This window comes from Panthera pardus, unplaced genomic scaffold, assembly GCF_024362965.1.
Source record: "Panthera pardus isolate Hobbes unplaced genomic scaffold, ASM2436296v1 HiC_scaffold_8, whole genome shotgun sequence".
NCBI lineage: Eukaryota > Metazoa > Chordata > Mammalia > Carnivora > Felidae > Panthera > Panthera pardus.
This window is the reverse complement of record NW_026527013.1, coordinates 86,208,377-86,235,707: the sequence shown is the minus strand read 5'-3', so window position 1 is coordinate 86,235,707 and position 27,331 is coordinate 86,208,377. Positions and strand designations below refer to the sequence as shown.

General features: G+C 35.3%; 1 protein-coding gene across 7 annotated transcripts in view; it reads left to right on the top strand.

Annotated features, from left to right (window-relative positions):
* CACNA2D1 (calcium voltage-gated channel auxiliary subunit alpha2delta 1) overlaps positions 1–27,331 on the top strand; it is a 498,274-nt gene that overhangs the window by 240,162 nt on the left and 230,781 nt on the right. For all 7 annotated transcript variants that reach the window (XM_053897405.1, XM_053897403.1, XM_053897402.1 and 4 more), the window contains exon 4: positions 21,800–21,859. In XM_053897405.1, the coding sequence (XP_053753380.1) occupies positions 21,800–21,859 (60 nt within the window). The remainder of the gene's footprint in view (positions 1–21,799; positions 21,860–27,331) is intronic.

Genomic DNA, 27,331 nt, shown 5'->3' with positions numbered 1-27,331 from the left:
CAGGCTCTGTGCTGACAGCTCAGAGCCTGGAGCCTGCTTCTGATTCTGTGTCTCCTTCTCTCTCTCTGCCCCTCCCCTACTCATGCTCTGTCTCTCTCTGTCTCAGAAATAAACATTAAAAAAAAATAAAATAGGATTTCTATACCTTGAATACAGTGATAATAATTCCTGTTGATAGGGTTATTGTGAAATTACCTAGCACGATGCTTGGCACTCAGTACTTCATGGTTAAATGGCATATTTCCCTTATTTTCTTCTTTGGAATCCCCTTGAATATTCAGTGACTTTAGGACACTGCATTAGTCATCCCCTTTTTTAAGTTTTCTTCTCTGTTTCTCTACATTAAGTTGTAAAATTCTTCAGGGCAGGAGCTGTATCTTGGTGCTTAAAGAGGTTAGTGGAGAGATACAGTCAAGAGTGTAACCTTTTTTTCCGGGTTTCCTGGGTGGCTCAATCGGTTAGGCATCCATGACTTTTGGTTTCGGCTCATGATGGCTCTGGCCATGATCACAAGGTTGCTGGGATCCAGCCCCACATTGGGCTCCACACTGACAGCACAGAGCCTGTTTGGGATTTTCTCTCTTCTTCTCCCTCTGGCCTTCCCATGCTCACACTCTCTCTCTTTTAAAATAAATAAGCTTTAAAAAATGAGTCAAATATTTTTTCAAATGCATACATTTCAGAAAGTATGACTTTAAGAAGTTACCTGAAGTAATAAGTGTATACAGCCAATGAGATTATAGTGACATTTGGTGATGGTGACTACACTTGCCGTGTTGAGCTCTAAGTCATATATTGAATCGTTGAATCATTATGTTGTATATCTGAAACTAATGTTGCATTGCATGTTATATATCAATTAAAAGCTAGCACCTAAAAACATGTTTAAAAAAAATATGTTACTCATAGTACCCATAGTATGTGGTGAGATTTTTGTTTAGGGGCCTGGGGCTTAAACTCTCAGTACGTTGTGATGATCTTTCTTTGAATTTTTAAGATGAATGTGAGTCCTAATTGAGAGAAAAGCATTTCTAAGCTGGAATATTACAGCTTGTTCCTTTGAAATATATCCATTAATACTGTAATTCAGTTTTTCCATTTTCTTTACTTTTCTTTGTTCCTGTCTTTTGATTTGCTGCTTTCAAATACCCATTTGTGCTTGAAGTTTATTATACATACACGCACGCACACACATACATGCACATAGGCACACACACACACACACACACACACACGTCTCCTTAATAAGAGAAGAAAAAATTATTTGGGTGTTTTCATGTTGTGACTTTGACTTTTTTTATGTATAACTTTTTCTTTGATTAAAAAAATACAAAATACTTTTTATATTCAAAGTTTTGCCAGATAGAAGGTGGAATTGAGTGGAAGGAAAAACCAAAGGTTTTATATATTCAAAGCAACTTGCCTGTGTTCTTTGAGTTTGTAGGTGGTGATTAGGTTTTCAGATTTAGAGAAGTGTGAGACAACCTAATTAAACACCTTTTTGCTGAAGAGCAGCTCGATAAATCCAGATTGCTTTAGAACCTCTCAAAGCTTTTATCAGAAAGCTAATATTGGAAAGTCTTTTACACTAATAGCTTTTGGAAAATTATTTCCCAGACTGAAAATAAATTATAAAAATACTTAAATAAATATACATGGGAGAATCCTCCATTGAATAGATGCAAAAATATGTCTTAAAACTTAAAATATACTGTCTATAAGGGTGCTAGTACATATTTTCTAATAATGATTGAGACAAATTAATAATTTTATGACCCCTTAGATCTCAGATTTCCCTTTACAAATTCTTAATAATTGTATATTAATGGGATCATATAGAGATCAGGAAGAAGAAAGAAAAGATCATTATAGATCATAGATTTGTTGAGGCTGTACACAAAGCCTTCATCTTAATGAGCATAGTGTTTATTCTTGCCCTCATTACCATTGTACTTACTAAATGTGAATTATTTATGCAATGTGATGTAAATGCAATGGGATACATTTTGTCATTTCATAGTATCACTCCATAGCACGCCTTCCTTCCTAACAAAAATATTTTGGGGTTGCCCTTGCTGACTTTTCCCTGCCCCAAAAGACTGGTCCTTTATATTATCTATTTTGTCATTATGCAAAGTGAGACTCTGTGATGTCAAAGGTCCCTTCTCTAATTTTTAACAGCATATGATTTTATGACTTGATTTTTTTTTTTTCATAATGCCTGGAGAAAATGGTGGTGGATTTAAGGTGATTGGGAAAATTCCTTTATTTTCAATTGAAAACATGGGGCACTTGGGTGGCTCAGTTGGTTAAGTGTCCGACTTCGGCTCAGGTCATGATCTCACAGTTTGTGGGTTCAAGCCCCATGTTGGGCTCTGTGCTGATAGCTCAGAGCCTGGAACCTGCTTCAGATTCTGTGTCTCCCTGTCTCTCTGCCCCTTCCCCCACTCACACACACACACACACACACACACACAGTCTCTCTCTCTCTCTCTCTCCCTCTCTCCCTGTCTCTTTCACAAAATAAATAAACATTAGAAAAATTAAAAAGAAAAAGGAAAATATTAAACAAAAAAAACCAAACAGTCCATAGCCCTATCAGAGACTGTTTTAAAAGGACGGTATTAGGGTTTGAGGAGACCCTGAGATTGCACTTAGGAAAGTAGAGAGTGTGTCGGTGGGGTAAACAAATCCACACACTATTGGGTTGATTAAATTTATCTTTCTGAAAACTGATTATCTGGTGGTCTTGTATATTACAGATGAGATTGGAGGGAAGTTAATGAAGCTGAATCCTCATTAGGTGGCCATGCTTTCCTGCATGTTTGATTGAGAGCAGAGGATTGCTACTGTCTTTTAGTAATTCATCTCCTTTGTGCCATACAACAATTTTTTTTTTATTTAAAACAATTTATTCACAGTTAATGCAATTATGGATATGAAGCAATTAAACACTGACTTACATTCAGGATAAAGAAAAACTAATTGGTAAACTAAGTTCTTCATGCATAGAACAACAGCAGTACAATCTTGCTGTGGAGATGATTCTGTGGATGTGAATAACAATATCTCGGCTTCTAACATGGTTACTTTCAGTTGCAAAATTTTGTTTCTCTGCATCTACAAAAGCATTCCCTAAAGAGTCCCCAGAATGGCAATATCCCATGATCGGACACTATACTGTTTGATCGCAAACTCAAGAGGGGATTTTTTTTTTTTTTTTTCCCTAGGCAAGGTACGGTTAGCTAATTATTTCAAATGATAAATTCATTCTAAGTTGCTTATCTTTGAAGTATATCTGTAATAAAGTCTGTGACTACTATTGTTCCACTTATTTAGTGTAGACTTTTAATTCACCCACGATTTTAAAAATTGTTTAAATTCTCCCTAAAGCAAAACTTATGTCTGTCCCTCGGGGTAGCCCTAATGCAGCTACTACTCTTTATTTGTGTATGTATTTCCAGCAGCTGACCTGAGAGAAGCTTGATAAAACTCCATGAATGAAAGTTAAGTTTGGCTACAGAAGGCTTTTTTGCATGAGTTCTCCCTCCTGTATGCTTTTCTGTAAGAATCAAGTTAGGTTCTGTATTCTTCCATTACTCTCCAGGATCCGCTGCTTGGAACCTTTAAGCACATAGGCAGTAATCCGATGACACCTCTTATTCAAAAATAATCCTTTGGTTCTCCTTTGCTTTTAAATCTTTGTGACATTTCCTGTTTTCTGGTATCCATCCTTCTATCTAAAACTGGTATAAATTAATCTGTACTAATTCCATGCCGAGGAAACTCGTGGTGATTCTTCCCAAGGATATTTCAACTTAAAAGCACTTTTGGAATGGGTAGTGTATGTCTGGGCCAACCTAGTGCGTCTTGGATGGAGAAAATTTTGTGCTCTCTTGGCCCAGCAGGGGAGAATTTAGGCACAAATACAGCCCGCCGTATCTTTCTGGAGTTCCATTCAAGAGTCTCTTTACTCTGCTTAACTGTTAAATAACCTCATTAATATTTGGCTTATATATTAAATAAAAGACCAGACCTCTGTAGGCCCGATATTTCTTTGATAGTGGTGAAATCGGTGGATTCCTAAAAACCTAATTTTCTTTTTTTTTTCTTTTTTTTTAAATTTTTTTTTTTTTTTAACGTTTATTTATTTTTGAGACAGAGAGACAGAGCATGAACGGGGGAGGGGCAGAGAGAGACAGAGACACAGAACTGGAAGCAGGCTTCAGGCTCTGAGCCATCAGCCCAGAGCCTGAGGCGGGGCTCGAACTCACGGTCCGTGAGATTGTGACCTGAGCTGAAGTCGGACGCTCAACTGACTGAGCCACCCAGGCGCCCCAAAACCTAATTTTCTTTACTGTTATTAAGAAAGTAGATCCTATAACACATTCCTACCAGTGATACTTTTCAACAGCATATTATCTTATTTGCTGAGACAAATTTGTGCTGTATCAATTTATTTGGCATTCAATAAGCCAAACAATATGCCTTAAATATGAACACCATATTTTGTTTTCTCTGTTTTACCCACCAGATAACATTTTCTTCCTCTCTGCTAAATTCCTATTTTGCTTCCTTCCTTCTTTACAAGTCCATCTAATCAAAACTAATATTCTCTGAGTATACTTCTCTTCTGTTTTATACTTTTTTCCTTTTGGCATTTGCTCCTGTTAGATGATAATATTCGATGATCTGGGCATGCAATTTAGTTTACAGGTATCACAGCATTCTACAAAGCTCCTCAAATCAAGTTTTACTCATAGAAAGTATGTGATCATAGCAAATACTTTGCTATGTTTGATTGACTAATTCGATTTTAATTTGTTGATGGCTCTAAGCTATTTCCTCAGACATCTTTACTGTTGCCATTTTTGTTTCTTATTATGTTTACCTATATATGTATAGGTTATTTTTGACCTTCTCTGATGAAGGTCTCTGATGACCTTCTCTCATGAAATGATTCTCATCTATACGTATTGCTGGTTTCATGAAATCTTTTTTGAGATTTAATTTTTAAGTAATCTCTATACACAGTGTGGGGCTTGAACTCATGACTCTGAGGTCCGTAGTCACATGCTCTACCTATTGAGCCAGCCAGGCGCCCCATGGGTGTGATAATAACCTATCTCTGCTAATAAACTTCTGAACCTACTGTGGGTTGCGAACACCTCAGTATTACCAGTGACAGGAAGTACCCTGCACCCTTCATTTTGCTTTGCTCTTAATGTACATCAAAGTTACACTGCTTTGTGCTTTTAGTCTCTTACAGAGATTTTGGTGAAATGATTTTTAGTATTTGTTTTCCAGAGTCATGGGGGTCTGGGATAAAATCAGTTAGAGGCTTCATTCAGCATTAACCTTTTCCTCCTTTCCCAAATAAAGCCTTCCCTTCTTACAGCAAATGTGTTTTTGTCTATTTTCCCTTTCTTTAGGGTAAATTATATTCCTGAAAACTCCGAAGTATTTTGGGTAATAAATTCCGCAGAAACATCACATCTGCCCATACGAATGTTGCCAGGGTGCATACAGTTTATGTATCCAAACTAAATACAGTCCTTCCCTTTCCCTTACCTTCTTAATCATAGGTATCATAGACCTTTCTGGAAGGATTAAGAGCCAGTAGAGTTTCAGAGGAGAAAATCCTACCTCCAGAGTATTTTTTATTTGTTTTGATCTGATTCTTTGTTCCACTGTTGATAGTCATTTTTACTGACAGCCACTTTTGAGTTCTCAGGGTGGATAATGTTTTCTAATTTTTAGCTACACAGCTTTATCTTATTTGGCCTGTTTTCCTAGCCTGTGAATGCTACAGCAAGGCAGTGGAGTGCAGGGAATGGGGGGAGAAAAATAAAATCAGATGTAAAAGGATGCTACTAATTTAGAAAATGAACAAAAAAAAAATCAAGTGCTTAATTGTTTGTTTAATACATAATCTGATTTAGGGGCGCTTGGATGGCTCACTGGCTTAAGCGACCGACTTCAGCTCAGGTCATGATCTCCGGGTTAGTGAGTTCAAGCCCTGCTTCTGGCTGGTTGTCTGCTGTCTTCATGGAGCCTGTTTGGGATCCTCCCTCTCCCCCTCTCTTGGCCTCTCCCCGTCACTCATGCTCTCTCTCAAAAATAACCTTTTAAAAGAATATATATCTGTTCTCTCCACTGTATAGGGATTCAGAAGAAAATAATTACTCATTGTTTATAGTATATCTTCTGTGAAGACAAACTATGTTGAGAGCAAGTTGTAAAACTTCTTTCATCCGGTGGGATAAGGGCAGGGACTCTGGAAAAGGTCTATTCAAATGCCTGCTCCTCACCACTTTGCCATGCCCTTTATAGGAATTATCCCATCTATCTTTCTTACAAACTTACTACTATCACTAGCTTCATTTACAGATGAGTGGACAGACTTTAGAGAGTTAGACCTACATTTCTGGCTCTCTGAAGTCTGTTTACTCTTCGATAAGACGAACGTTTACCCAGTTTGTAGGAAAGAAATGGGATAATTTCTCTAAGTTCCTTGGCAAAGAGTAAGTATTGAAAAGATGTCATCCCTTACTGTTATTTAGATCTCATTATAATGGTCAACTGAAATCTCACCTGTAAAAGAAAGTTAATAAATTGTAAAAAGTGACATACATTTTAATCATCATTATTCTTAATAGCATATCATGGGCAATGTGTAATGAATATACAATTTTAATTTTTGTTAGGAAAAAAAAAGACTTTTGAACTTTCCACTTGAGAGTCAAGGGTTTAAAATTTTGTCACTTCTTGGAAGTTCCTATCTATGAAGTATGAACAGAAAGTTATGAAATAATAGTGTGCAAATTATTAAGAGGATTTTGATAATGTCAGTTACTGGAAGCTTTTTACTGAGATCATTAAAGACCCATTTGAGAGGGGTGCCTGGGTGGTTCAGTCACTTAAGTGACTGACTCTTGGTTTCAGCTCAGGTCACGATCTCACCTTTCAGGGGTTCAAGCCCAGCATCGGGCTCTGCACTGACAGTGCAGAGACTGCTTGGGATTCTCTCTCTTCTGCTCTCTCTGTCCCTCTCACACTCACTCTTGCTGTCTCTCTCTCAACCACCCCCCCCAAAAAAAAACCCAAAAGAAAACAAACAAAAACTCGAGAATATGGAGAAGTAATAACAGTATTCCTCAAGTTAAAGCGAAAGCTAAGGAAGTATTGGATATTTTACAGCAAGTCAAAAAGCACATTCTCTAGAAAAGGAGGAATCAGGAATGGCATTATTGTTTTCAAATTTGCAGTGGGTGATGTTTGATATTTAATAAGGTAATAAATTTTATATTTTACCAATTTGATTCACTGATTTACACATCATAGTGATTTTCCAAGTCTTAGGAGGAAAAATTATACAAGTCAGGAGGGAACACACAGTACACACCTTTATTCACCACAGAGTGTGCTACATTCACTCCCAATGTATTAACAAAAATGGGCGGGGGGGAGAGTATTTCCATAGCAACATTAGCAAAACAGAAAATTTGCCTACTAAGATCACATTTTTTAACCCCACCCACTCACCAAATTGAAAGCCTGTGAGAATTAATTAAGCTCAAAGGTAAATTATTTAAAAAAGAAAATAAATTAAGATAACATGGCAAGAATGATCAATTATTTACAACCGAAGTGTCGCCAGAGGTAAAGGCAACGCATCTCCTTTGATATAATAAGATTCAAAGGGAGGGTTAGTGGGAGGAAGAGATCTGGAGAGGGCACATCACTGTGGTAAAATTAAAAGGATGGAAGGTAGCTGAAGCCGATATAATCTGACAGGATCTTGGGTCATTGCAGTGTTGTGGACCATAGTGATTTACACCTGTTTGATTATAACCTTCAGTATCATAAAGGAACTTCTTATTCCCTTCTTGATTCAGAATAGCTCATGTTGAGGGGCACCTGGATGGCTCAGTCCTTTAAGCATCTGACTCTTGGTTTCGGCTCATGTCATGCTCTCATGGTTCATGGGATTGAGCCTCGTGTTGGGCTCTACACTGACAGTGTGGAGCCTGGTCGGGATTCTCTCTCTCCCTCTCCTGCTCATCTCTCTCTCTCTCTCTCTCTCTCTCTCTCTTTCTCTCTCTCTCTTTCTCTCTCTCTTTCTCTCTCTCTCTGTCTCTCTCTCTCTCTCTCAAAATAAATAAACATTAAAAAAAATAGCCAATGTTGACTAAGATGTCACTGCTGTGTTTGCTTGGCAAAATCATGAAATCCTTAAGCAATTCTGTGAGATGGGTATTATTATCTCTTGTTTTACAGATGAAGGACAGAAGAGCAGAGAAATTAAATAATTTGTGCCTTACTTTAAAAAATCAATACATGTTTTATGGCTTCCTGAATTCTTTTTAAACAAGCCTCGCACACGATTTTAACTAAAAATGAAAACTGACTTCAGAATTATATTCAGAATAGCTGAGGGAGCACTTTATGTAATATTTTGAGTTATCATGTAACATTAAGATGTTATCTCATTTACTGGTCATTGAAATGTATGCGTAGTATACGCACGGCCTTCATTAATTATCTGTTTAAAGAGTAGTGCAGGGGCAGTGCGGTGTAGTGGATGTCTGTCTTTGAGTTGGCTTGAAAAGTTCATAAATCCATCTGTTTCAAAACTCTTAAATTATGGGAAGGAAAATACAGTGGTAAACACATTAGGGATTATCAAATGTTGAAACATAAATGATATATGCAAAAGGAAATGATACTTTACTAAGAGGATAAACCTTTTAAATTAGTTTCCACTATAGGATAGCAAAATAAATTTGGTAAACTTCTTCATCTGCCCTTTTTACTAATCTTTTTTTTCTCACTTTGTTGTTACATATATGAACTTCTATGTATGTGTATATGAAACTAATGGCAAATTATAAATGTACGTGGTTTTTTTTGTTGTATGTATTTATATATACTCTTGTCTCTTGTTATGGCCTTTGAAGAGCTGAATCTTTATGTTCCCCTTCTGTTCTTTCTTAAAAAGAAAAAAACAAAAAAAGTAGAAATAAAGTACCAAAAAATAAATTTCAAAGGTACTTTTCATCTGTTACCCATTTTTTATTACATCAGTTTGCATCATATTCAAGTAAATTGTGTTTTTGCCATTTTCATAAACTGATGTAATCCATGTGAACTTTGATACATTTTTAGATTTAAAGGCAGGCAGAGCCTCACACGAAGTACCCGACAGTGAAAAGCGGCCTTTCCAGATCCTTTTCTTTCATTTATTTATTTATTTATTTTTTTAAGTAATCTCTCCACCCAACATGGGGCTCAAACTCACAGCCATGAGATCAAAAGTTGCATGCTCCACCAACTGAGCTGGCCTGGTGCCCCCCTTTTCCTTCTTTTTAAAGTGGTTGTGTTCTTTATCAGTTCTTTCATATTATCTGACTCCTACAAAGATTTGAGTATTTTCTTATAGATATAGTAATTTTCCTCTTTCTACCTTGTGTAAACTTTTGTGCTTGAGGCTTTATTTGGCAATCACCATATTAAAAACAAAATAAAACCCTGTAACCTACACAAGATTCTGTAAATTTAATTAGTGGGCTCCCAAGAACTAAGAAGGTTTGAGCCCACATAGTATCCTGTATCCAAGAACGGGGTGGTGGGAGGAAGAAAGGAATTATAAAGACTATAAATACAAAGTAGTGTGTTTCAATGATACTTTTCAGAGAAGAAATATAAAAAGAGAAGATAAAATTTTGTAAGTTGTAAAGTCCAATTTTATTAATGCCAATTCATTATTTTTAGGGCATTTTCTTGAGGATTCAGTAACAGTTTTAGAGTTTCTGTATGCATTTAATATTGCATTTGCAACATAGTATGCATTCTTTTTACAAATTTTGTCAAAAAGGCAAATATTTTTCCTGTTATTATTTTAGCTGTTTTGAAATTAACACTAATTGTCTCCAAGTTAAGAAGCTATGATAGTCAGTAGCAGTAAAACTCTAAATCACGATTAACCTTCTGAGTTGTTATGTATCCAGGTAGGGACTTCACCCTCACATACTCATCTCCAGTATGTCTGACTCACCAGGTTTATTTGGTCAAAAAAGGGGCTTTAGAACAAATAGTTTGTTGTTTTATTTCCCACAGCTGTAAGAGCTTGCTATTAAGATAATACAAACTTCTGTTTGAACAATACTATGAATTTTCATTTTAGAGCAGTGCTTCTCAAACTTTAGTGTACATTAGAATCACCAGGAGAAACATTAAAAAAAAAAAAAAAACTGAGGATAGAATAAATAGGACATCAGTTAAATGGTGGTGAGAGTTGGAAGGAATGGAGATGGGTCAATGAACATTTTTATGGAAGCCTACTCATCCTGATGTGGTGGGTGAAGAAATGAGATTTTTAACCTTTTTGTAAGCTAACAAGCTATCTGACCACAATTTCAGAGATTCAGAAGACTCCTTGAGTCAGACACAATGGCCTTGATGATACCCAGCACAACAGACAGCATGGGCTCCATGTTCATATGAGTTACTCCTGGCACTCAAGTCCAATGGAGGCCATGCTGAGTAGCCCAAGTGGGCACTGCATATACTATGATTTGTCACACCTGAGGAACCCTGACTTAGGAAACTCCAATTGTTTAAAAGGGACCCTACCAGAAAACCTCCCTAACTTTTGCCCTACAGGATTATTTTTATTTTACTGTGAAAAAATATCTCTGTTTTCTACCCTGCAGGGAATTATTCCCTCTGTCTTCCAAGGCTGTTTGCTATACATTCTAGAAAAGATGCTCTAAAGTAGAGGCTCGCCTTTCCTCTGTTCATGTGACACGAAAGACCTATGGAGAATTGTCTTCAACATGGTGATTGGAAGAAGGACAAGTTCAGAGGAACAGTCATAGCAGTTCTGATGTTTCTAGTCTCCACAAAATTATGCCCTGTTGATGACTTTCTTTATTCTGGATTTTTCCCCCAGAGGCAGTATTTAATAGTAGTAGTAATGTAGTAATGTAATATTTCTTGGTGATAACAACTTCAACATTTTCAGCTTATTAACATTATAATTTCAGTCACTTCTTAGTACCTCAGTTTTTAATACATCGTAGCTTCCATTTGTTGATGACTTTACAATGATCCTTATAATACAACATGATGTATGCACTACTAAAGTCCTTCTTTTATTGTTTAAAAAAATGAGGTGAAAAGGTGTTATTTGACTTACTATTAGTCACATGCCTACCAAATGGTAGAGCTATTTTCACTATATTGTTCTCTTTTATTGTTGTAAGTACTGAAAAATATTTGCTACATGTGCAATTGTGGGGTCATGTAAGGGTATGAAATGACCAAGTTAGGATGCCTTCCTTAGATTTGGTATTTGATATATTTGTAGGCAATTTGTTGGTAGCAAAGTGATTGAAAGCCTTGGGAATTAGTATGATGTATTCGACAGAATTCAGTTCTCAACTGAGGATATGTTCGTATTACCTAAGTATATGATTTCCTTAGGTAAAAGTTTGATGTTGTAGCTTAACTATGTAGGACTCTGGAGCAGGCTATCAGCAGAAATAGGCCTACCCTAGTTTTAGAAACTGTCTTGTTGCTGTTTTTCTTTCCTCTTGAGCACTGGTCAAATTCTCTTCCTTCTCCACACTAATTCTTTCTTGGGTTTCTGAATCTGCACTGGTGCTCAACATTTAGAGACTAAAGCAACGGATTATAGATTAATTCTAGAATTCCAGAGTGGAATCACATCGATTACTCTGGATCCTTGGTACATCCACAGCCAAATTTTACTAGTATTTTTAAGGATTAGGTGACAGTGAATTAATTCAGGAAGTTTTGAGAATTGCATAATGATTGTATTAGTCTAGTAAGATGCTTGTCATGTAGGAAGACAGCTTTTGTGGCCTCTCAAAGTATCATGATAATGAATGATGATAATTTAGCGAATCTTGTTATAAATATTGATGCAACTGGGATAAAACCTTGAAAATACTTGGAAATGATTTTTCCCACATTTTCAACACACATTTAATTGAGTGCCTGCCCTTGCTACACATTGTGTGGGATATTGGAGGTGTATAGATGTGAAATAACCGCCTCCTCTACCTAATGAACTCACATTTAGTGGTTTGTTGAGAGAAAGAGAAAGGGAGACAGAGAGAGAGGGAAGAGAGAAGTGAGTATAGTTTTGTGTGGCACTAATTAAAGGCAGTGGGTTACTTTTATTGATTTCCATTAAATTATGCCTCTATTTAGAATACCATTTCTCCAAGAGTAATTAAATTCCTATGTCTAATATAGCTTAAGTGTTACCCTCTAGAAGAGGATTTGCAAGATTTAGTCCCAGGAAAGGTGTATTGTATTAAACGTGTAGATTTCTAGGAATGACACCATGTCTGTAAATCAGAATCTTTTGGGAAGTCTCTGTGGCTCAGTCGACTGCACCTCTGACTTCGGCTCAGGTCATGATCTCACAGTTGATGGGTTCGAACCTGTGTCAGGCTCTGTGCTGACAACTCGGAACCTGGAGCCTGCTTCGGATTCTGTGTTTCCCTCTCTCTCTGTCCCTTCCCACTCATACTCTGTCTCTCTCTGTTTCTCAAAAATATATAAACATTAAAGAAAAATAAAGAAAAAAGAAATCAGAATGTTTGGATGGTGCTGGGTTATGTGGGTTTGTATGAGATATGTTGAACAAGGTTTTCTGGTGATTCTTGCAGGTGTCAAGGTGTATAGCTGATAGAGAAATTAATTCAGTCGAACAGTCTTTTATTTTAAGGGGTTCCTAGCTGACTCAGTTGCTGGAGCATGTGACTCTTGACCTCACGGTTATGAGGCCAAGCCCCACACTGGGCATGGAACCTACTTAAAAAAATGTTTTCTTAAATCTTTTATTGTTTGGTGCTTGTAGAGCACCCCCCCCCCCCATAAAAAAGGTAATATAATCACCAGTTGTATATTATTTATTTTCATTACTACTAAAAGGAGTTTTGCTGTTCTTATAGGATGATATCTCTTTTACCTTGGCTTCTGTATTCCAAGAGTCTGCCAATTTGTTTGGAGCTAATTGTATCTCTGAAGATTAGACTTGAAGCTTTGTAGTTAATTTCAAAAGCATTTCTTGAATACGGCAGATCCAGGCTGAAATCTATACAACATGATCCAGAAGCCATGTTCCAAAAGATTTTTTCACTGGACCATTAACAGAAGAATAAATGCTGATTCTTTATTCCAGACTAGCTTGATTTCAACAGCTTTTATTTATATGTTTTTGCATATATTATACTCCCCAAAGCTTGCACTAGAAAGAAAAACAGTGTTTGTATTATCAGATTTTTATTTCACATAGCTTGGAATCAAATCAATTGTAATAAAATGATAAGCTATGAAAAAGAATTAACATGTAGCCTTACTTGCATCTTATATGGTATAAGATTTATATGTGATTTAGCTTAATATAATCACAGATTAATGTTTTACTATTAATTTTAATCTTCATTTATGTCATGATTCCACTATTTACAGGAGTGTTAAAATATTTGAACAGATATAAATAATAAGACTCCATACTTTATTCCACTTGGTCAGTTTATTTATGAATAGTTTTAATTAAAATATATGTTATATATTATGTCGCCTGTTCTGTTTCTCTCAATAAACAATAGTCAAGATGGCAAACTCCTTTTTTTCTCCTCAGTAAACTCAAATAGATGAACTTGTGCTAAGTTATTTTATCAGAGTCTGTTGGAATTTTTCAAATCAGTAGAATATATTTTTCTACATTAAAATAGGATTTTATTAAAAATATATCTTTTGTGTCTTGGAATCAATTTGGGATTGCTCTGCTAGAAAAACAAAAGTGAATTTGAAAAAAAGATAATGATTATAATTATGTGCTCATGTTTCATGTCATTAAACAAAAGCAGAAAGTCTGCAGAAGCGTATTTTAAGCAAGCATAAGTAAAACATAAAAACAGCATTTAGTTATCTTTGTAAGCATGGGCTTAGTAACCCATAGTTCTATAGTGAGAGGGAATCGACATGTATTTGGATATGTTGTTTTGCTTAAGTATTGATTTAGCTTCTTTCAAACTGCATGAAAAATGCCTGCACAGAACGAATGATGATCTCTTGATGGAGAGAAGAAATAAGTGTGTTCTAATGATGAAGATACATTAAATGCATAGAGATGTGGTGCTAAAAAGTGGCCTTAGAAATAGGTCCGGCTTTGTTTACCTGAGAGTTCTTTTCTAGGCATTATCTTTACTTTCCAAAACCTTCAGCAAACCATTTCTCAAAACTCATTGACATTAAATTCTCATTTTCTTTTCTTTCGTTTTTTTTGAACTTTATCTATTTATTTTGCAAGACAGAACAAGCGGCGGAGGGGAGACAGAAAGGGGAGAGGGAGAATCCCAAGCAGGTTCTGCATTGTCAGTGTGGAGGTTGATGTGGGGCTCAAACCACGAACCTTGAGATCATGACCAGAGCTGAAACCAGGAGTCTGATGCTTAACCAGCTGAGGCACCCAAACACCCCAGATTCTCATTTTCACTGTAAACCATCACTTGCAAGGATGGTGGTTTCTCCTTAGACATATCATCGCCACCCTCCTTGAAGCAGGTGGAGTTTCTCTTTGGCATTCATCCTGTATGCAACCTATCAGTTAGAAAGAAGAATCAACAGGGTCAACATCAGATAACATTCACATTGTTAAACAAAATACACTCCAAACCATACCAAAGGATACAGACCAATTCATTACAGGGATTGCTCTGAGTAGGGAAATTGATCAAGGGAGGTGAAGAAGGAGAATTTCAAGGTTACTTTTAATATTTTATTTTGTATATTAAAGGTTTTAAAGCAAACATAAAAAAAGATAAAGGTGAATTCTGAGTAATGGATTTCAGACTATTTTTTCTATGCTTTTCAGTATTTTTAATCTCCCCCCAGATCACAAAAATAAAAAGACGTGGCTAAAAAGTGTCAATGGCTAGCAGTACTCTCTTTAGAATCTTTTCTCTTCTTGGAGCACCTGGGTGCCTCACTCTGTTAAGTGTCCGACTTTGGCTCAGGTCATGATCTCTTGGTGCTTGAGTTCTAGCCCCACATAGGCTCTGTGCTCCTGGACCCTGCCTCAGATTCTATGTCTCCCTCTCTCTCTGCCCCTCTCTCACTCACACCCTGTCTGTCTCTCAAAAATAAACATTAAAAATAATTTAAGAAAAGATTCTTTCATCTTCTTTAATTTTGAGATATTTCCATTTTTGATAAAAGCAGTACTTTTAAAATTTTGTTCTCTGTGTGGCACAATTTCACTGAAATAAAATTAGCAAAACATGTATATTGTAACCATTAGAAAATCATCTGTCAATCACTGATCACATGATGTGTTTGTGTGTATTGTCTGTGTATGTGGGTGCTAGTTTTATATGGTACATGGATGTATATAAATACCCTTTAGAAGCAGGGATTATGTCCTATATTTTTATTCACTCAACACTTTTATATAGCAAGTATTTAGTAAATATTTATTGAGTAAAAGTAAACTCTCTATATGTGTTATCCTAGATTTTTTCCCTCCCAGTCTGGATGTGTATTTACCTAGAGATCACAGTTATCAAGTGTTGAAAAATGCCAAATTTATCTCATCTCGGTTGACATGTTGGAATTTTGTAACTTTTTAATCTCAAATCCCAGTTTCCAGCCTGCCTTCTTCAGTCAACAGATCTTTTTCATAGTACCATTGTTTCTTTATAGAAATGTTTTAAATAATATGTAAGTATAACAGATGTGATTTTAAAAACATATAAAGCAATTTCTCTATACATTAAGATTTTCATAGTAATATCTTTGTTCACCAGGATATATTAAGTTGCTCAAAGACTTCGATAGAATTCTGCTGGGCATATATATTTGTATGAATCTTTTAAAGTTTATTTATTTTGAGAGAGAGAAAGAGAGAAAGAGCAGGGGAGGGGCAGAGAGAGAGGGAGAGTGGGAATCCCAAGCAGGCTCTGCCCCGTCAGCATGGAACCTGATGCGAGGCTCAATCTCAGGAAAAGTGAGATCATGACATGAAGCAAAATCAAAGAGTTAGATGCTTACCTGACTGAGCCATCCAGGTGCTTCTATATTTATATGAATTTAAATAAAAATTGCTTATGCATTGTTTTATGTGCACTAGAAAAAACCACTGTGCATTATTTGCCATTATTTGCTTATAGTTTTGGAAAGAGAAGAATATTTTTACCTTTTACATGAAACAGTATTAGATTTGGAAGTAAGGTGTTGTCTACTTGAGGTCTTCCCTACTTCCTGTCAGCATAAGAAATGCTAAGGAAATGTCACACCTCACTATCTTTTTTTCAGTATTTCACAAAATAAGGTGAGAAAGCAGAACACTAATGATCTGCTCTCTTTTCTCATTCTTTTTATGGTAAAAATAAAATAAAATAAAACTGAGCTCATTTTATTACTTACTGTATTAAGTCACTATATTCCCTGAATTGCTTTTGGACCACCATGTGGTGGCAAGAGATTTTATGTAGGGCAAAATACAGTGCACATTATGAATCGTTAAGGTGCTTACATTGATTTCAGTCATGTATGTACATGTTGAAGTGGTCATCAGTGATTATAGTTGTAAAATAGCCTAGTCTATGAAGTCATGTTTGTAAGATTCAAATAGCAAACCCCACTGAGTTTATTAGCATACAAATAAGCAGAAAATATAAAGGTAGGTATTTATCTTCAATGCTATAAAATGTTAACTGAATTTCCTAAAATCCCGTAGTTAGCAAATAGCACCAGAATTTGAAATCCGATCTGTTTGATTGAAAAGTGTGTGTCCATCATAATATTATACCTCCAAAGTAATTGTTTGTACCTGTACACTTCTCTTCAAAACATAAAAGTCTGTTCAGTCACCTAAGTCAGGTATTTTCAGAAGGTATTGTTAGACCATTCAAATGATTACCCTGATTCTTTTGATATGTTAAGAACATTTGATGAAGATAGGCAAAACTCATTAAAGTAATAAAAAGTTGTCAACATAGGCATAACACAATAAATGGCTAATCCTTATTGGGTGTTAACTATTTGTACATTAATTACATAACATGCATATTTTACTTGAATTCGTCCATTGTGTATATCTATTACCTCTTTATTAGAAAGAAAAATGTTGACATTCTCTAGCCAAAGACATTGTTTTGATTTAGAGATGTTTCTTGAATGAGGTTTCTAAGTCAATTCTTTATATTAACATGAGTATCAACATTATTGGGGTCTAACTGAACTGTCATGATCCCTGAAGGTTTGCTTTCAAAGCTATTAAAGAAAATTCTTTGCAATCAAATATTTCAGAAAACTTACATTTTTCCTCTGCAATTAACATACAGTCTAGGAAGCATATTATATACAGGTTAGGAAAATAGTTTCCAAGAGAAAATGTATTCAGGTATTGTTAAGGAAAATGATAGAATTATTTCAGTGTATACTGTATAATTATATTGCTCTTATTAGACTTTCATATCACCTGATAGAATTCAATGCTAGTGGAAGAGATAAGGATATGACAAAAAAGTGAAGGTTGAGAATGAAGAGGCCTTCAAGGGAGCTGATCTTTCTTTAATCTGATAAACCTCTCCCATTCTCTATTTCTGTTTCTTTCTTTCTTTCTTTCTTTCTTTCTTTCTTTCTTTCTTTCTTTCTTTCTTTCTTTCTTTCTTTCTTTCTTTCTTTCCCTTCCTTCCTTCCTTCCTTCCTTCCTTCCTTCCTTCCTTCCTTCCTTCCTTCCTCCTTTTTTTTTGTTTTTTCTCCTTACAGATCAATGCATATCAAAGTCTTTTTCTCTGACAAAGACTATTCTCTCAGGATCTGAGGGCAAGACCTATGTAAAGATAGCCTCCCAGCTGATATATGATGGTGCTGTTTGTGTTTTTAGTCTTTAGCAATTTCTAAACGTTTGCTGGGAAATTTTCCATTAGCCTGAAATATTTTTCTACCAGTGTTTCTGGTTTTGGTACTGCCATGTCTTCATATGTTTTCTAAAAGACTGAGGATGTTAACATTTTTGATGAGTTTAATGGAGACTAAAAATTGGTTTTGTGATATGAGCGTAAGCTTCCGAGTCAGAAAGCTTAGGTCCACGTCCATTTTGTTAAGCTTGTGAGTGCTCAAAATAGTCTTGAAATGATTTTCTGTTTTAAATGCTCAAATCAATAGGTAGGTAGGGATGTGTATATTATTAATACATCTATGACGTTGTATATATACTTATTCTCATATACACATGTGAATTTTCATATACACATAGGCTGTTTTAGTTTTTTTTGTTTTTGTTTTTTTTTTTTTTTAATGTTTATTTGTTTTTGAGTGACAGGGAGGGAAGAGTGTAACCAGGGTAGGGGCAGAGAGAGAGGGAGACAAAGAATGTGAAGCAGGGCTCCAGGCTCTAAGCTGTCAACACAGAGCCCGATGCAGGGCTTGAACTCACCAACCCCGAGGTCATGACCTGAGCCAAAGTCAGAGTTTCACCTATTGAGCCACCCAGGCGCCCCTGCTGTTTCATTTATAATAAAGCCATTTAATGAATTTGTCTGGTTTATCTTAATAAGGGCAGAATTCAGTTCCAGTTTTCTCTCAGAGGAACTTGTGCCAAGTTGGGTCTTTTGTATCTGTACTTGGTTCGATTTTAATGTTTAATACTATCTTAAACTGTACTGTAAATTAAATGAGAAAAAAATACACGTTTTTTATTCTGAATTAAGTTATTATTACAGGGTATACTTATATAGCCAATTATGATAACTATAGCCATAACTATAGTTATACACTGAGCAAATATTCACATTTTATTAGGTAGGAATTTTATCAGTCTTAACACAATTTACCTTATGGCATTTAACAGTAGATAATTGGCTTGAAAAGTAAAAATGTCACCAGAATGGAAGTTAATTAAGGACTTGAAGTGTCCAAAAGACATGTCAGTTTTCTAGAAGTCGTGGCTAGCTGGTCTTTTGCCACAGGAAAGAGCACCATCAGCAGCTGTTTCTATTAGTTCCTAATACAGACTTCTTAAGTGTAAAGTTCAGTCGAATGTTTTATCACAAATTTTACTAGATAAAACAGATTTCATTAAGTTTTAATGAACAAAGAAGTTAACAGACGTGCCTTTCATGATGATGCATTTATAGATTTCTGAGCTGGGCATATAAAACTTAGCAACTTTCAAGCTTCAAACCAACCTCTAAAATACACATGTTTTTTCTTGTACATAACTATCTATCTTTAGGTTTCTACAGCCATTTCAAAGTCTTGCAGTAAATGGCATTACTTCATAAAATTAGTGTTTAAAAATTATACGTATAATTTTTATTATGTATATATTGTATATATATAATATATATAATAATCAGAAATAAAGGTGATTTGAACTCTCCTCCTGGGAGAATTGTCTTTTAGAAGTTTGTTGCCCTTATTCATCTCTCTTTCACTTTTTTTTAAAAATAACTAGCTGTGATGATTAATGTCATTATGGCTTGTTAAACATGGATTTTGTTCATATTGTAAGCTATGTGATTCTGGATCAGATCAGTTAAGTCCTATACATAGGAACATTTAGTTGTTCTTGTATTGCCTGTTAAAAATAAAGCAAGACTTATATTCTGAATTCTGTCAAGAATATGCTTCTTGTTTATTTTCTCATTTTGTCTTTTATCTTCCCATCCTAAAGTTTCCCTACAAAGAAGTTGCTCCCATCTCTATTTACTTTGCCATTTTATCCACTTTTTGCTACATTTTCACACTGAATTTGACTTTTCAGCAGTATTGCAATGCAATATTACTGAAATGTATACACTTTTTCCTTGATTTTTGCTTTGTTGAGCTTTTTCTTTTTGTTACGGATAGAAAACCTTCGGTTACTCTTCCTCGTTTAATTTCTAACATTTACTAGCTCTTCTTCTAATCCATGTTTTCCTAGTGGCTGATAGACTGAAACCATTGTCCTTTTAAGCACACTGGAGAGTTTTCTTTTAAATTCGATTTAGGAATTCTTAGTTTATAAGATCTCCCATCAGGCAGTATTTTATAGCCCTCAGTAATCCCTCCTTAAAAGTTCAGAAAGTGAACAGATTATGGTTTTGAATAACTGAGAATTGAAGTCAGTAGTAATATAAAAACTGGCATAAACGTATGTTTCCGTTATATAGTGTAGTCTGGACTTTCTTTGGAAGAGTACTCATTGAAGCATAGTTCATAATGAAAGATCAGAAACCACTGATCTTGAACCACTAATCCACTACGAGACTTATACTTTTCTAAAACCTGATTATTCCTGTCCTTAAAAATGAGTTTAGGGGCGCCTGGGTGGCTCAGTCAGTTAAGCGTCCGACTTCATCTCAGGTCACGATCTCACGGTCCATGAGTTCGAGCCCCGCGTTGGGCTCTGGGCTGATGGCTCAGAGCCTGGAGCCTGCTTCTGATTCTGTGTCTCCCTCTCTCTCTGCCCCTCCCCCGTTCATGCTCTCTCTCTGTCCCAAAAATAAATAAACGTTAAAAAAAAATGAGTTTAATATTTATATTTATTGTATTTACTGGTAATCTCTTCCTATTTCTGCCACTGTCTTCTAGCTGTTGGAGGCAGGCCACAGGTGAACTCAACGTTAAGTTATCTTTTTAAAGAGACAGCATAAAAATGAAATCATAATTAACCCTCAAAGTTAGATAGCTAACATTTACATTGCTTACTGCCTGGCAGGCACCTTTCGAAGCACTTTACATGTAGTAACTCATTTAATCCTTTCAACAGCCCATGAGGCCAGCTTTGGCATTATTCACCTGAGAAACCAGAAGAGATATAACGTTTCCCAGGTTTGCCCAGCTAGAATGCAGCAAGGTTGGTGTTTAAGCCTCGGCAGTCAGCTTTCAGATCTGTGTTCTTCATCGCTAAATGTCACTGTCTCTTGTAAAATCTTATCACATGGAAAGCATAATAGTAACACTGAGAAATACAAAGAGAAAAATCTGAAAACTATTAGAGAAAGAAAAAAATAGAATTTATCTATAAAATGTCATTAGCAGACTGACAACAGACTTGTTATCTCCAGCTGAACTTTTAACAGAGTAACATTTTAAAAGTGCTAAAGTAAAAGTCAGGCTAGAATTCTCTAACTATGCTAACATACAAGAGCGAATGTGAAATCAGGCCATTTTCAGATGTGCAGATTCTGATAGTTTGGTACTCACAGGTTATCTCTGAAAGAAGAAGAATGTATTTCCTCCAGAAGGAAACTATTATATTTTTATGGCTTTTTGTAAAAACAAAAACAAAAACAGAAAAACCTTAATATGCTATTAAGAAGGTGCCTAGCTATAGTAGTTGGTACATATTTATTGATCTCTCAATGTCATTTCCTTTCTATTTATAGAGAAATACATGCTATCAAGGTATTTACTAAAGACAGGGTGCTACCAAGATGAATATACTCTACTCTTTGAAGATTTTTCTAAAACTGAAATGTTAGTCATTGAAAGAAAGCACTCAGGGTGCCCGTATCCTCTGCTGCTGCAGAGCTAATAAGCAACGGTATTCAAGAATAGTAGGTTATTTATATTACGTAAGAGTTAATACACACATAGCAACTTTAGTTGATTAGATTACTGATTGAGGAGTTATGCATTGGAAATAAGGAGTTTCTCTTGCTTTTTGCGTCCTTATAATTGATTTGAAAACCTCAGCACTGTGTGTATTCACAAGTGTGTATTCATGTGATCATTCAAATTCTAAGATACAATGTTTCCTTTTCAGCGCTTGGCTTTGGAAGCAGAGAAGGTTCAAGCAGCCCACCAGTGGAGAGAGGATTTTGCGGTAAGGATCCTTTTTAACCACTTAAGTAGTAACTTTTTGTGTTTGATTGTTATGATTACATCAAGATTTTTGAGTGATAGAATCTTAAGATGATATGAGACCAAAACACAGCCACATTTTGTTTCTTTAAAAAATTTGCTTTTGGGGCGCCTGGGTGGCTCAGTCAGTTAAGCGTCCGACTTCGGCTCAGGTCATGATCTTGCGGTCCGTGGGTTCGAGCCCCGCGTCGGGCTCTGTGCTGACAGCTCAGAGCCTGGAGCCTGTTTCAGATTCTGTGTCTCCCTCTTTCTCTGACCCTCCCCTGTTCATGCTTTCTCTCTGTCTCAAAAATAAATAAATGTTAAAAAAAAATTTAAAAAAAATTGCTTTTGGGTAATCAGGGCCATTAAGTTAGTCATGATGTTCTTGCTTATGTTCCATATTAAAACAAGTCTTTGGAAATGTTCTCCTATAATCAGTTATTTATAAAATTAATGATATTAAAAGAGAATTACATTATAATGTCTGAATCATATTTATAGATATGAATATACTAGTTGGCAAACAAGATGCATTTTAACAACTTTGAGTGTGTGAGAATGATATGCATATTACAGTCACCTTGGTGGTGGGCAGTGTGATTGAAGTGAGAATGAATGAATTAAACTTTCTAAAATTTAATTGGTTCCACTTTGGCTAGATGCAATCTTTCTTTTACTGTGGTCTACTTTCAGAAGTTCCAGTTGATATTAGCGTTTCTATATATGTTTTTGATAAACTTTTGCTAATTATACAGATAGCAGAAATTTTCCTTGTAATCAGTTTTGTCTGCTTATTTATCTTTCATCTGTATTTCCTTCTCTTCATGTGTTCATCCATCCTTTCATCGTCTTTTTTTCTATCTCTGTATCTGTGTATCTATCCGTATATCTATTAATACATCTATGAATGGATTCAGTATTTCAACTTACCTCATCTTATCTATTGATCTATCTATCTTGTTATAGCCAGGGGTACAGTGAAAAAGTTTGCCCTTAATAGTTAAAATATTTATCTTACATATTTGAATTATTTCATTTGTAGTGAAAATCTCTATAGTTTCTGATCATAGAAAAATTCCATGTAACTAATTTTGGGCATGTTTAAAATAGGGTATGGGTGACAGCTTTATTGTATGATTAAATTGGTTTTGAATGTTGTAAATAAAAGTCTCAAATTTGAAGGGAAGAAAGTTGTGCTTCAGAGAACACAAAATTGAGGTTTGTGTCATGTAGATACAGGCTTAGTCCATAATCATTTGTCATAGCTAAGTTAACAAAGATCAATTCATCATCCATAATATATAAAGGAAAAAAATGGTGATTAAGCTAGAAACATAAGTTTGAGTATTGAGGGCAGATTTTAAGCTTATCCAATGAAGGGCTTTACAACGTTGTTAGTTTCTTTTAGATGAAAGGACAACAAGGTTGAATTTTTTGTTGTTGTTTCTCAGATAGACAAAAAGCAGCCACACTAATTTGCCCCCAAAGACATCTGTTTGGTTAGTTAATATTAAATGGAAATTGTTCTTTTCCTCCCAACTCAGCGGTGGTATAGGAAAAGAAATGCAAAGGCATAACAGGTATAGAGCAAGACCATGTATTCTGCTTAGAGTTGGTATGGTACAACTGGTGTTGTCTTGGTTTAAATTCTGAGTTAGTTTTAATTCTGAGAACTCAAAAAAACATTAAGTTCACACGGATCAGCTTTTGTAATATATTCCCTTGCTGTTCGTAAACTTTTCTTTGCATGAAAGGAATTTGGTAATCTTTCTCAGTCATCTATTAGTTATATGTCTTTTTTAGCTTCCGAGGGAGAAATGATGTGGTAAAGAATAAACTGGCAAGCAGGGATGTAGTAATGCCTTTATTATCATTGGTGTTGTTTTATTTAACTATTATGTTCTCGCTTTCGGGTTGTAAGAGATTCTTGCCCAGATATATTGCAAACTCCTTGATATCATAAAATCATTAACACTAAATCAACATTTGGGCAATGCTGTAATTCTCCTTGCAGAAGTAATGGGCAGCCATTGTAGAGGAACCAAGAAACTCTCGATGTGTGTTAACCGTTATCATATTTTTCTGAATCCTAGCCATCATCCCTTGTAAGGCACCCAATCATTTATATATCGCTAAGGAAAGGAAAAAAAGAAGCCAATTAAATTATGATGCGTAAGCAATGTGAAGATGTGTTCTTATCTGTCAGATGTTAAAATGTGAAAAAATTTACCTTGAAATGTCATCGCTGTCGTCTCCTTTCTCAGTGCCTGTCCCCAAACAGTGGCACTGCTAGCGCAAGTCATGCAAGAGGACGAATCGGTCCCACAATGACACAGAAACCATTACTAAATTGTACACAGTTAAATAGAAAATAAGTGGTTTTCTCAGTGAGTGTTAGGAGTTCTTGGCAAATAGTGACCACCGTGTAAGAGAATTCTTGAACAAATTCTGTTCTTAATTTCCCCCTAGATTACCTCACAATTTATTTAGGCCCTATGAACATATTGATTGACAGAAAAAGAGATTGTTAAAAGGAAAACAGGTAAGTCCTAGAGCTCTGTCAACTAATTTCCTGAGTACCCTTCTTGAAGGACCGTCAACAATGTTCACAGAATATGTGTTGGTCATAGTTTGTACCCTGAGAATGGATATTTTCCATATCTTACCAGGCCAGCCATACCCGGTCTTTACAGTAGTCCTTCCTATTTCAAGAGCCCTTTGAAATGCCGTAAGTTATTTTATGTTTGAAAAATAGAATGTGAATTCAGATGGCCTAATCTTCAGATTCAAATATTGCAAAAATGAGACACACTTTTTTTCTTTTTCTTTTTTTTTTTTCTGGAAAATCAGATGATACTTCAATTCCTATATGTACCACGGTTAGACAAATCATTCCAAGCCATAGACAAATCAGATTTAATCATCAACATTAAATTTCCCCTTATTTTAGGAGAGCACACAAAATAATTGCAAATTTTATAAGTACTTTAACCAAACATTTAAAAATGTTTAGTTTGGAGCTAAATGCTACTGTATTCCAAAATGTCCTCTTTTTAAATTTTATAATCCTTTCATCTCTTAAGATAGAAAACTATTTGCATCGGTGCGATAGTTCTTTAATGCCACCCTTTAATAATTTAACACTGGGATGATTTAGAAGGCAGAAATGATTTCATAAAAGTACATTAACATTTCAAAAAGATACAATATTCTGATTCTTCCCTCAAGTATTAGTAGGCAAATTTCATTAATATTACTTAGGCAAAATGTTGATTAACACTTCCTACTCTTTAATGTAGAGAAATCTCAGGAACAACAAGAACAAAAGGCAAAGCACTGAAATGCTGGCAACAAGGAAAGGCTCGTGTAATTCACACTCTCCCTTGGCGCCACTCAGTTCCCAATTGAATGTACAATTGCGGTAACAAAGGGCATACACTCTAAATGGATGAAGATTTATGCGGTCATGCATTTACAAGTTCAAACCAATATTTGTAAATAAGCTGTATCTACCAGCTGCCTTTCGGGTCTCCATGCAACTTACGGGTGTTAAAGGTGATATTTCATGTCACTTATGATGGACAGATTATTAAGGGCAGGTGGGAGAAGCAAAAAGAGAGCTTAGACAAGGAATTGTTCTGCATGAAATAATTGCTGTTATTTCTACCAAACAGATCTTTTCCAATTGCATTTGAAATCTCATTTGATTACATTGCAATGGTTGGTTAACTTAAGCAATTTTGTTTCCAACTAAGCCTGCAATATTAATTGTACTTACACATGTATAAACATAAGGGGTGCCTAATTTGTATTTTAATAAGTAGGATCTTTATGTATGGCTTATTAGCATCAGCGTGTTACTGCGCAGACTGAGTGCAGACGGCTCGAAATTGGCCAGTAAATAAAACATTTGAGGAGCCTTTTTTTAGCTTCAGCTTTACAGAGAAGCTAAATTAGAAGGTGAAATTTTTTTTCTAGTGAAGTTGAACGTTATTGAGTGTCAATCACGCTAACTTGGTTCTCCTAATTTAGAGTTATTTTTATGTATTTTTAAAAAAGTCACTTTGCTCAAATTGTAATTTGAAATGTTGCTTTTAAAGTTTTGTGTTTATAGGAGTTAAATTAATAGGCACTGGCCTTATGTATTTAATTATTTCATCTATCTTACTCATTTCATGGAAATCATCAGTTCTGTTGACTGAGGCACAAACAATTATCAGTTTGTGAACTGTGAAAACATACTATATTTATTTTGGTTACCTCGTATAAAGATAAACACTGTTCTAAGTTATACAGTGGTATAGGTTCTAGATATGAAAGAACTGACTTTTTAGGGATAAAAATTGGGGGAGGGCATTCTATATTAATAAATTAATGAAGGAGTTTAGTAGATTACCAAAACGATTTTAGACTCTGACTGGATTTAGTCTTTTTTTTAGTTTCTACCTTTGCTTGAATTGCCCTTTTGGGAGCAAGAGGTTGCCTATTTTAATATGTTTTTGCTACATGTCTTTCAATTTTTTACTACTGTTTTCTTTTAAGAGTGTTGTCAATCTCTTCTCCTTATGAAGATAGATCAAAAGGAGCCACAATACAAAACTGATTTCTCCCCAAATTCCAGGCAACCAATTTATAGCAAAGAGGTATATTTATGGTACTTACTCTTTTTGTGTCTGCATACATATGAATGTCCATAGTTAGAGCATTATAGTAAGCAAAGTTGAAATAATAACCATGGGCTTTAAATTGTTAGTTATTCTGGATGATACTCCTTAGCTATTGTTTTTACACTGAAAAATAGAAGCTAAATATTTATATATCGATTACCTATATAATAACATTGGTTTCATATTTAATAATTTTAAATAGTTACTAATAATTTTCCTAACTTTCTAATTATTTCTGTTAAAGCAAGGCTCATATGACAGTACATGACAATACAATTGAACCCTCTAAAGTAAGACATCATGATAATATGTTTGGGACATTGTAAACTTAGGTCTAAATAGGACTGTGTAAATGTTTCTCTTTCATTTCTGTCCCCCTCTCTGGAAGGGAGGGAGAAGTTGCAAAGGACAGCTATCACTGACTTAGGAAATGAGGAGATGGATTGTGGATCTCTGTATTTTCAAGACCAGTCTGCTGCCTTAGTATCCTAACCTTGAACTGATGGAAACATTGCTAAATTATTGGGAGATTCCTGGAATGGTGCCCGTGTTCTAAAGATTCTAGCCATCCACAGCACCCAGAATCATCCTCGTTGCCCTTTAAGCTAGAGTTGATTACTGGTGCCCACTTGTAGCTGTCAAAAGAGAGCTGTCTTAAACTTAGCTATTTCGTTAACCTCTCTATAAGCTTGGTTGCATTTTATTAAAAATTTTGGACACCAGTTAATTACATTAAGGTGGGGTTTACTGTATTAATTTTTATAAAATGTATTTCTTTTACTTAT